This window comes from Oncorhynchus mykiss, chromosome 19 (genome assembly GCF_013265735.2).
Source record: "Oncorhynchus mykiss isolate Arlee chromosome 19, USDA_OmykA_1.1, whole genome shotgun sequence".
NCBI classification, from domain to species: Eukaryota; Metazoa; Chordata; class Actinopteri; order Salmoniformes; family Salmonidae; genus Oncorhynchus; species Oncorhynchus mykiss.
The window spans coordinates 16,837,694-16,850,136 of NC_048583.1; the positions used below are offsets into that span (position 1 = coordinate 16,837,694).

Sequence of the window (12,443 nt, forward strand, 5' to 3'; positions counted from 1 at the left end):
CTGATCCTAGATCGGCTTTGTGGATACAGGCTCTGACCTAATACCATACAGACTAGTTCAGTGGCTTCACCTCTGTGAGACTGTGTGTGGTCCTGTGCTGCTCAGCTGGTTCCTCTGGGGTTTCAGGAGGAGGTGTAGTCTGGTATTCCTCCATGACTATGGTCCTCTCAGGGTTCCCCAGACTCCCCTCACACCCCTCCTCCTTCACCAGCAGCACCTCTGGACCCTCCTCCTCCTGGAAAAAGACAGGTGACAGAGACATACACTCCCTCAGGTACGTACACACAGATAAACACACTTTCAACATGAAGTGTTTACGAATCCCCACTACGTTTGAATCCTATATTGTCATTAGTTACTTCATTGTTAAACCCATCACAGACATTAATATGACGTTGTGGGTAAAAAGAAGTCCATTATAAGTCAAAAGTCAGACAAACCTGACTAATTTATTGGTGTACTGTAGGTGTTTTGCTTCATAGTTTGTTCTCCATATTCCTTTTAAAATAGGGAGCCAATTTGTTTTCACAACTTTTATTTCCATAAGTGTTCTAATGGAACTCTTGTCCCTCTGCAACAGACTTTTGGTGAGAAATGTTTGAACCATGGAACAGCTATAAAATCACAGTATTGAATCGCAATACATATTGTATTTTGTGATATTGTATCCCGAGGTCCCTGGCAATTCCTGCCATAATTGGTTATAAAGTGTGGTTGTGTGTTTGCAAAATAGGGTGCGATCAGATGTGATGTGTACTGAAGAGAGTCTCAATTAAAGTCTTGAATTTTGTGTTTATTCAACATAAAACAAGTTTTAAATACACCATACGAAAACCACACATACGTGTTTCTCTGCGTACCCGGCCCACCACCTCAAGCTCAACAAGACGGAGCTGCTCTTCCTCTCGGGGAAGTCCTGCCAGCTCCAAAACCACATCACGGTTGATTGACAACTCCATGGAGTACAAAGAACAAAGCAGTGACTTCCTGCAACTGTGATATGTGGTTGTCTCACCCAGCTATCTTAAGATTAATGCACTACTAAGTCGCTCTGGATAAGAAAATCTGTTAAATGACTTGCATGTAATGTTACAACAAAAAATCTGCATGAACTTGATAAAACTGCATTCATTTCCTCATTAAAAGTGTCTTAGGAAAAATTAAGTAGTTGAATGGAAGTAATGAAATAGGCATTTGTGAACATCATATAGCCTACACAGTACAAACAATATGTAACACAATATTCAACAGTGAAATCTGTTTCTCTCGTTATTGCAAATGCATCTGTGGACCTTTTCTTCTAACAACCAAAATGAATCTTTATATTTAATGCAGGGTTTGATCTAAACATCAGAAGCTATTGAGTGGAATGGTTACTTTCTATGTTATAGTGGAATGGTTTTTCTGCTGCTTCCCTCTGAGAATCTCCCATGTGGACCTTCAGGTGCATCTTCAGGTTGCCAGCCAGGGCGAAGCGCATGTCACACTGGGTACAGCAAAATGGTTTCTCCCCTGTGTGGACCCTCTGGTGCCTCTTCAGGTCACCAGCCTGGGAGAACCTTTTCTCACACTGGGGGCAGCTATATGGTTTCTCCCCTGTGTGGACCCTCTGGTGCCTCTTCAGGTCACAAGCCTGGGAGAACCTCTTCTCACACTGGGGGCAGCTGAAGGGTTTCACCCCTGTGTGGACCCTCTGGTGGATCTCAACATTCTGGAGGCAGCTGAAGCCTTTGTTACAGAACATGCAGAGGAACCGTTTCTCTTTACTACTACCTGATTTTGCACACCCACCCTGTGCCTTGGCCCTTTGGTCCTTTGAGTTCAATACCTGATCGAAAAGGACGCGGTCGTGTGAATCCGAAGGGGCCATCAACGTGGATACTGGGTCGCAATCCCTGAAATTGTGTAAAGCGTAGTGGGTGGTGACATTTAGATTAGTCTTTAAGCTTCCCCTGTAATCAAATAAATCTTTGCCTTGTGAGTGTCCTCCTAAATGAGTCTCGTCTACATTCCATGTCGGAGGAGCGTCGCTCTCCACTTTTACGTCATTTGCAACTATAACCTCCCCTTTCTTATCTTGGCACCCTTCAGAGTATACACTACTACTGTACCGGTTCCAGTCCCCTCTAGACAGATCAGTCTGTGTCTCTAAACCCAAGGATATGTTACCAGGGTCCATCTCTATAGCGTAAGAACAAGACGGATCATTGCCATTCTCGAATGCGTCACCTGAGTCCCGATTGGATGGAGCTGTCCTCGGGCTTGGGTTACCGTAAAGTAAATACTCTGAACTGGGAGCAGGAGAACAGCCCAGTGGCCCCAGTCTCTCTGGATCTGACCTGAGGTCAGATCCTATGTGTAAAAGCCTTTTGGTTACAGTTAAAGTCTCGGTGTCTGTCTCTGACTTGAGGACGGCGTTCGGCGTTCCACTGACCTCCGTGATGCTGTGCCGTGTCCTAGGCTTGGGCGCGGCAGCGGTGTGTAGGTCCTCCGTGGCTACAGGGTGGAAATCTCTGTTGTGCCGTGGGTCCTCCTCTCCTTCAGACTTCTCCTGCTTGACCAGAGACGATCCTTCAGGACCTGCAGCCTCTACATCTGCAGACTGACACAAAGAGAGGAGGTTATTAAAGGCATTTTAACTGGATAACAATGTCGCAGTGAACTCACAAGCTCTGTTATGGCAGATAAATAAGGATGTACATGAATAGCTGAGGGGAGTCTTTCTGAAATAAACAGGACACATCTGATGTACTGTAACGTTCTGTTACACTATGACACTGACCTCTATCACGTTAACATGCTGGGTTGAGGTTCCACTCCCCTCATCAACAGTGATTGGTTGGTCATCTTGCCATGTATTGTATCCCGCTGGCTTCACCAAGGTCCTGTGGCCTTCACCTGAGTGAGTGGGGGAAAATAGGTGGTTAGGTTAGCAACTCTCAATGATCAACGGTATATTGTACACTAATGACAGTCTACATTTGACAAGGATGTTAGGTAACACTTCACCTAACTTCATATACTATTTATTGATTATGTTCCATGCATCACATCCTTTTATAAGTATTACAATTGGAAATATGGTTAGAATATGATATGATCTTTGTGCAATAAGAACAGTCGTAATTGACTTGCCTGGTAAAATAAAACAAATTGTGCAGGGTATACTGCATACTATTCAAACACTAACCAAGACCATAGACTTAGATAGACATCACATTGTATCTGTCCCATTATGGGTCAGTGAGAGCATGGGCAGCACCATTGTAGTACAGACTGAGATATGTTCCCGGATTCATCCAAAGGCATTGAGATTACCAATAAGGAGGAAGGGGCGCGGCTCTGTTGCATCATACCGCAGTGTGTGTGACGTTTGATGTGGCGTTCTTTTATGTTTTTAATTTTTACACTTATTTCACAACATTTTAACCGCTCTCCTTGATGATCCTATAAATGGTTGATTCTGGTGCAATCGCACTGGCAACAATATACTTTCCCCTTCGAAGCCCTTTTTGTGCAAAGCAACGATGACGACACGTGTTTCCTTTGCAGGTAACCATGATTGACAGAGGAAGAACAATGATTCCAAGCACCACCCTCCTTTTGAAGCTTCCAGTCTGTTATTCAAACTCAATCAGCATGACAGAGTGATCTCCAGGCTTGTCCTCGTCAACACTCAGACCTGTGTTAACGAGAGAATCACTGACATGATGTCAGCTGGTCCTTTTGTGACAGGGCTGAAATGCAGTGGAAATGTTTTTGGGGGATTCAGTTCATTTGCATGGCAAAGAGGGTCTTTGATATTAATTGCAATGTATCTGATCACTCTTCATAACATTCTGGAGTATATGCAAATTGCCATCATACAAACTGAGGCAGCAGACTTTGTGAAAATTAAAGTGTGTCATTCTCAAAACTTTTGGCCACAATTGTACAATGCAACACAAACGCGATGGATATCCCAATGGCCCATCTAATCCCCGATTGTCTGCGAGTGGATTACAAACCCAAATGCAAACGTGGAAAGAGGAAAAACTTCCCTGACCCATCAGTTGTTAATCAATGCCCAGTCACTGAGGGGGAAAAGCGCTCACACCTGTGTTAACGAGAGAATCACTGTCAGCGAATCTGCGCTTCCAACACGAATACCGGGAGGCCTGTTTGCTGGCATTTACTGAGACTTGGCTCAATGACAGAGTCCCGGACAGGGAAGTGGAGCTGGCCAGCTTCACTCTGGTCAGAGCGGACCGTGATCTGACAGTCACAGGGAAACATCACGGCGGGGGCATCTGCCTGCTTGTCAGGGACCAGTGGTGTAAATCGATCCTGCTGAGAGAGACGCTGTACCCCCGACATTGAACTGCTTTCTGTGTCACTGCGACCCTATTATCTGCCCCGTGAGTTCCCCCAATTGTTTGTTACCGTTGTGTACATTCAACCTAAAGCTAATATATATAAAATGTGGTAGTGGGAGAGGATGATGAAACTGGGTCGACATTCTGCAAATTCTCAACCATGAAACGTCTGATCCCAAAACTATAATCTGTTATGAACACAGTGCACTAAGTTTGATAGACCTGACCCTTTGCCCCCCAAAAAATTAATTGCATTGTGTTGGAGTGCACATGTGCACTTCAGAGGTGGTGTTCCCTAATGGAAATATGCAAATACACACTACAACACACCAATAGGATCTTGCTAGCTCGTGCTTGGCTTTGCCCACCTCCTTGCTTGTTCTGACCACTATGCTTCATTTGCTCCCACTGTAAATGACACAGATGAACTATCTTGGGTTAGTTATGAATATCTTTGGTGATATGGTACTTTTTCTCCATGTATATAGCTTCAATCTTGTGTGTTTTACACCTCATGTTACAATTTGTATTTTGCTTATTTTTTACTCTGCATCGTTGGGAAGCGCTTGTAAGCATGCATTTCAAAGTGAAGTCTACACATGTTGTATTCGGCGCATGTGACAAATACAATTTGATTTGAGGCCATCTCCATTTTGAAGTAGTCCATTTTATTTTTCTACTACTTCTATGAGTTGGCAAACAAACTAGAAGCGTGCATACTGCCACCTGTACTGCGTTGTTTGAACATGTATAAAGCCAAAGTTGGCGATTTACTGCCACCTGCAGTTATGGAATGTTTACTCACGAGTATAATTCGTTAGTTGATCAAAGATCCCTGAATGGCATAATGTGGCCCTTCCTTAACCCATTGGAAGTCCCACCCAGTTGACTGCTTCAAAATGCTGCCCATGCTAACAAGCTTGAGTCCACTATCATTCTCTAGGACCAAGACACCATTTTGGGTAACACATCTGAACACATGCCCGCAGCCTCGGCCTTCTACAAAATGTACCTCTCGTCGTTCCTCTGTATCGGTCGAGGATCTTGACACTACTGGGACGACGCTCCCGTGCCACCTTCAGTTCCAGTAGCTGTAGTTTCCTCCGCAATCCCCGGTTTTCTTTCTGGCTTTGAGAAATTTCCAAACGAAACACTGCATAGTCGTCGTCTACGAGTTTACAGATCTCTACCACAGCTGCGTTAGCCAGCACCTCCATAATGGAGGCTATTTGAGTGTGAAAAACCATAACGTTGCCATTGCAGTTAGCCATTGTTAGCTAAAGTTAGCAGCTAGCTAGCGTTACCTAGATAACATATCGACCAAGTCGTCTCCAACGTGAATTAAAGACTACCTGAGTTAAGTATGTGATGCTGTGCCGTTAAATTAGTTTGTGTTCCAGGGTGTTAATAAACGTCTAAATAACATAAACGCTAACGTGAAATTGTATTTTGTCACCGTTAATGTATCTTCTGTGTAGAAGGAAGTTATCTTATTGGTTGGCGTCATTGCTCAAAGGGCGTGGTTAAAATAAAAAGTTATGCGCACGGTTTTTTGAAATACGGTACTACAGATTACACATCAAATCTCCTATGATCAATGATTTTGTCCGAATAACAATACTAGCGTACTATGTGTTTAATAATTAAACTTCATACTAATATAGTCGCTTGATTTAGTAGAATTCACTCGTCTTTTTCGACTCACATGTTTGACGCGCTGTAGCAAAGTGAATGAATGGTAGGACTAACCGCAATTGTGCATTCGAAATTTCATATGCTATTTTTTCGCAGAACATACTTGTTTAGAAATAAGTGTGAGTAAGAATATAGTAAGAAAAAATAGAACAACTTTATACCATCTAAATCTAATTGTATTTAGTCGCATGCTTCGTAAACAACAGGTGTGGACTAACAGTGAAATGCTTACTTATGGGCCCTTCCCAACAATGTAGAGAGAAAGAAAATAGAGCCATAGGGTGGGTTTGTAAATTTTCTCTGGCTATCTACTCCGATTTCACTGCGACCTGCACACTCTCGTTCTCCGATTTCACTGCGACCTGTACACTCTCGTTGGCTGGCCCTTGAGTAATACTCATCGCCAAATCCATTGGCTCCAGGTCATCTACAAGTCTCTGCTAGTTAAAGTCCCGCCTTATCTCAGCTCACTGGTCACCATAGCAGCACCCACCCATAGCACGTGCTCCAGCAGGTATATCTCACTGGTCACCCCCAAAGCCAATTCCTCCTTTGGCCGCATTTCCTTCCAGTTTGCTGCCAATAACTGGAACGAACTGCAAGAGACTCATATCTCTCTCACTAGCTTTAGAGCAGCTCACCAGCTGTCAGAGCAGCTCACAGATCACTGCACCTGTGCATAGCCCATCTGTAAAAAGCCCATCCAACTACCTAATCCCCATACTGTATTGATTTATTTATTTATCTATCTTGCTCCTTTGCACCCCAGTATTTCAACTTGCACATTCATTTTCTGCACATCTATCACTCGTGTTTAATTGGTATATTGTAATTACTTCGCCACCATGGCCTATTTATTGCCTTTACCTCCCTTATCTTACCCCATTTGCACACACTGTATATAGACTTTTTCTACTGTATTATTGACTGTATGTTTGTTTATGTAACGGATGTGAAACGGCTAGCTTAGTTAGTGGTGCACGCTAAATAGCGTTTCAATCAGTGACGTCACTTGCTCTGAGACCTTGAAGTAGTAGTTCCCTGGCTTTTGTGGAGCGATGGGTAACGATGCTTCGTGGGTTGTTGATGTGTGCAGAGAGTCCCTGGTTCGCGCCCGGGTATGGGCGAGGGGACGGTCTAAAATTATACTGTTACATTGATGCTGTTGACCCGGATCACTGGTTGCTGCGGAAAAAAGGAGGAGGTCAAAAGGGGGGTGAGTGTAACGGATGTGAAACGGCTAGCTTAGTTAGCGGTGCGCGCTAAATAGCGTTTCAATCAGTGACGTCACTTGCTCTGAGACCTTGAAGTAGTATGCTCTGCAAGGGCCGCGGCTTTTGTGGAGCGATGGGTAACGATGCTTCGTGGGTGACGGTTTTTGATGTGTGCAGAGGGTCCCTGGTTCGCGCCCGGGTATGGGCGAGGGGACGGTCTAAACTTCCCTTGGCCAGGTCGCAGTTGTATATGAGAACTTGTTCTCAACTAGCCTACCTGGTTAAAAAAGGTGAAAAAAAATAAAAATATGTACATATAATTACGAAATAAAGTGACATAGCAGCAGCTTATGTGATGAGTATAAAAAGTTGGTGCAAAAAGGGTCAATGGACAAAGTTCAGGTAGCTACTTGGTTAACTATTTAACTAACTACTTAGTCGTCTTATGGCTTGGGTGTATAAGCTGTTCATGGTCCTGTTAGTTCCAGACTTCGTGCTTTGGTACCACTTGCCGTGCGGTACTGGAGATTACAATAAGACTTGGGTGGCTGGAGTCCGTGACAATTTTTAGGGCCTTCCTCAGACCACCATGTTGCATCTGATGCAGAGCTCACTGCTAGCCCGACCACCGAGGTTGAGGAGCCTAGCAGCAAATTCAATACCCGCACATCCCCCATACCGCCTGCAGACCCAACAAGATTGAAAATAGCCATGGCCTAGCACCAACAGCACGAGGGAAACATCATCACCAAACACCACTGTTACTCCAGCCACTAGCACCTGAAAGTAGCGGTGCGTGGGTAAAATCCCTGGGGAAGTCAAGCCAGGAACAAAAATACCATATTACAACCTGTGTTGTGATAATAGCATTGTTTGCTCTATAAACCTGTTAGTTCATATGCCTTGACATAGCTATATAGGCCTAAGGCTGAGACAATAAGACGACACAGTGGCAGAATAAATTCAACCACACCTGCGTTTCATCACAAAACCAGAGAGCAACATCTGTCCGGTGAAGTCCACAAGGCATATTGCATGTAACAAGCAGTTACATGACCTACACAGCATGGTCAAGCAAGTTAATGTTTCCGACATTTTCGGACTCCTAACAACTATTGATTTAGAACCATGGAGAGTTAAGCAAGTCACAAATAAAACACTGTTCCAACGCAATTTCAACATTTCATCATCATCAAATCACCTATGCTTAGTCTAATACAGTGACAAATAACAGATACCAAAAACAATTTAATCCAACGTAAACTAAATACAGTATGATTTGGCTGTCCATGGTACTGATTTCATGTGTGTTCGTGCGTGCTTGCAAGTAGAACATGTTGACTCACCCTACTTGTAGAGAAACGCCAATGCCATCCTCCTCTCATGTTGCCGAAACGGTCTATGACTCTGTCATACAGTTCTTCCATTTAGTTGTTGTTGTCCTAGGCTACCTGATAAATTAGGTAGTTTTTTTTCTTGGTTCATATATTGCATCCAATGAATATACACCACTGCTGTCGACGACCCCGGTGATGAGGAGGAAGAGCCTCCCGTCTTGACACTTACCCAAGCCGCATTTTCAGTGGGAGAAAACAGGCTTTTTGTAGCGCCTGGTTCAAGGTCTGCAGTTGGTTGTGGTGTACGCTATGTCGTCTGAGGAGGCGATAGATTGACACGGTAATGTATGTAGTTCCCTGTACAATTTCTTTAGGAAACCCACGGTGGCTGCACAGTACAGTGGGAAAAAAACTGAAAAGACTGCTTGATCCAAGACGGAATGACCATCTTGCCATGCTGTCAGTCATCTTTAAATCAAGTGACATCACAGAGATGCTCGATGAAGTGGAATCTACTCGCGTATATGGTGCTGCTATGTGAGACTTGAGATCACAGGCATACTGAAAGCAGCTGAGAGCCGAGCTTTAAGTTTATTGCTAACACGGCTCACAAAATCCTGGGGCTCCTTGACCCTCTTAACAAGTTACTGCAGTCTGCAACTACTGATTTGCAGACCGGTGTCAAACTTGACCGCAGTACCTATGGGTGAAAAACTGCTATGTGATGCTGAATTCTGAAAGCTTTGGGAGGCATTCCAGGAGGGAGGGCAGGAGCATATCTGCTCCAAGCAAATGATGGAGAGTCATGAGAAACTCTGCAAGAGTATCTATTTGAACAGCCTTGTCTCAGACTAGAAGTAACATAGTAAATCTGGGACACTCAAATTAGTAGGATATGTTTGGTATGCTTCAAAATTCAAAAGGCACTCACACATCTGAGCTATCTTTTTTGCAGGTGCATGGTAACAATTGAATACAATGAGAAAAAAGAAGAAACCCACATACAGGAATATGATTCCAAATAAATGACATTATTACATGTTCCACCACCCATGTTATCTACATTATTAAATGTCCACGTGGGCTATGTAGGTAAAACCTCTCGTTTCTCTCAAGCAGATAATTTGTGTACATAATGGTTGAAATCAGGAGAAACGACAGGTATTATCCAGTCAGCAGTACATTTTAATGACCTGAAATATGACATTTCTACCTTTTAGATTTTGTGGTATACAGAAAGTTAAGATATCAGACAGGGGAGTTGATATAAATAATACTCTGAGCAAAAATAATGTTTTGGGGATTTTCATCCAGACATTATTTCCTAAAGGTCTTAATGATGAAATGACTATGTGAAATCGGCAAAAAAAAGAAACGTCTCTTTTTTTCAGGACCCTGTCTTTCAAAGATAATTTGTAAAAATCCAAATAACTTTACAGATCTTCATTGTAAAAGGGTTTAAACACTGCTTCCCATGCATATTCAATGAACCGTAAACAATTAATGAACATGCACCTGTGGAATGGTCGTTAAGGCATTAAAAGCTTACAGACACTAGGCAATTAAAGTCACAGTTCTGAAAACTTAGGACACGAAAGAGGCCTTTCTACAGACTTTGAAAAACATCAAAAGAAAGACTCCCAGGGTCCCTGCTCATCTGCGTGAACGTGCCTTAGGCATGCTGCAAGGAGGCATGAGGGCTTCAAGGAGGCATGAGGACTGCAGATGTGGCCAGGGCAATAAATTGCAATGTCCATACTGTGAGACGCCTAAGACAGCGCTACAGGGAGACAGCTGATCGTCCTCGCAGTGGCAGACCGTCCTCGCAGTGGCAGACCACATGTAACAACACCTGCACAGGATCGGTATATGCGAACATCACAACTGCGGGACAGGTACAGGATGGCAACAACTGTTACACCAGGAACACACAACCCCTCCATCAGTTCTCAGGCTGTCCGCAATAGGCTGAGAGAGGCTGGACTGAGGGCTTGTAGGCCTGTTGTAAGGCAGGCCCTCACCAAACATCACCAGCAACACCAGACAGGACTGGCAAAAAGTGCTCTTCACTGACGAGTCATGGTTTTATCTCACCAGGGGTGATGGTCAGATTCACGTTTATAGTCGATGGAATGAGCGTTAACACCGAGGCCTGTACTCTGGAACGGGATCGAGGTGGAGGGTCCGTCATGGTCTGGGGCGGTGTGTCACAGCATCATCGGACTGAGCTTGTTGTCATTGCAGGCAATCTCAACGCTGTGCGTTACAGGAAAGACATCCTCCTCCCTCATGTGGTACCCTTCCTGCAGGCTCATCCTGACATGACTCTCCAGCATGACAATGCCACCAGCCATACTGCTTGTTCTGTGCGTGATTTCCTGCAAGACAGGAATGTCAGTGCTCTGCCATGGCCAGCGAAGAGCCCGGATCTCAATCCCATTGAGCACATCTGGGACTTGTTGGATCGGAAGGTGAGAGCTAGGGCCATTCCCCCCAGAAATATCCGGGAACTTGCAGGTGCCTTGGTCGAAGAGTGGGGTAACATCTCACAGCAAGAACTGGCAAATCTGATGCAGTCCATGAGGAGGAGAAGCACTGCAGTACTTAATGCAGCTGGTGGCCACACCAGATACTGACTGTTACTTTTTACCCCCCCCCCATTATTCCATATATTTTAGTCACGTCTGTGGAACTTGTTCAGTTTGTGTCTCAGTTGTTGAATCTTATGATCATACAAATATTTGCACATGTTAAGTTTGCTCAAAACAAACGCAGTTGACAGTGAGAGGACATTTCTAACACCCTCCCAACATATCCTCCAAACACTGGGTTCGAGGCCATTATCACTTTTATACAACGGGTTACCAACATATACAAATAATGATTTGACATATTTTCAATAAACTTGAATTATTCACCCTTCCACAGGCTATAGTCCTGACACAAATCTAGTGCTGCTACCCAATCCGGCTGGTTGTTCATTCTATCGGTTAGGTTGCCAGAGACGCTACCCTCTCTAACCAAATCGCTAACAGTGACAAAAAATAAAAATTAGTAACAGAATGGCTGCAATTGAATTGGCCACAATAGGAAATCATAGTCTCAAAACAGTTACAGTAAAGCAGAGTAGACCACAGTAAAGTACAGCAAAGAAGATTATAGTTCAGTACAGTATAATGTAATATACTCTACTGGACTTTACTGTAATGTCCAAACTTGTTAAACATAGAAGTCTATGATTGGTACAGATTTGGTCCGGTCTTGACCAACCAAATTTGGTCTTGTTTGGGTGCGGAGCTCATTAGAATAATAGCCAGTGTGTAGTATAATACTCAAACATGCAAAGGAGGGTTACATGTTTCTACCTTGGTAGAGAATTACACTCATAATTATGCATTTCTATATAGTACAGATCAAGGACCCATGATGTCATTATGTTACTGGGTGTTGATCCACTTCACTGACTGTAGTTCAATCATCTACATTGTTTTTTTCAAACTCAAGGTGTCATATCATAGCTGACACATTCTTTCTGCAGACATATTTGAATCTGAATTCAGAGTTTTGGGGAAAAAGTGGTCACAAAAAAACTGTCATTCTTTTATAAAAATTTGCATCTGCACCGTTCCTCAAATAAATGTGTTTTAGTAACATTGTCAGTGGCAATTGTTAAAAGTGGACTTCTGCATATACAGTTGAAGTCGGAAGTTTACATACACGTAGGTTGGAGTCATTAAAACTCCCTTTTCCCCCACTCCACAAATTTCTTGTTAACAAACTATAGTTTTGGCAAGTCGGTTAGGACATCTACTGTGTGCATGACACAAGCAATTTTTTCCAAC

At 43.6% G+C, this 12,443-nt stretch overlaps 1 protein-coding gene across 1 annotated transcript; it reads right to left on the reverse strand.

Moving 5' to 3' along the window:
• Nucleotides 1–772: 772 nt before the first annotated feature.
• LOC110498479 (zinc finger and BTB domain-containing protein 17) lies at nucleotides 773–5,843 on the reverse strand. The gene is made up of 3 exons (XM_036953779.1): nucleotides 5,368–5,843; nucleotides 2,783–2,898; nucleotides 773–2,602 (listed from the first exon to the last, which is right to left on the reverse strand). Exons 1-3 carry the CDS (start codon nucleotides 5,624–5,626, stop codon nucleotides 1,358–1,360), a joined length of 1,620 nt encoding a protein of 539 aa, XP_036809674.1. The 5' UTR covers nucleotides 5,627–5,843; the 3' UTR covers nucleotides 773–1,357.
• Nucleotides 5,844–12,443: the final 6,600 nt, after the last annotated feature.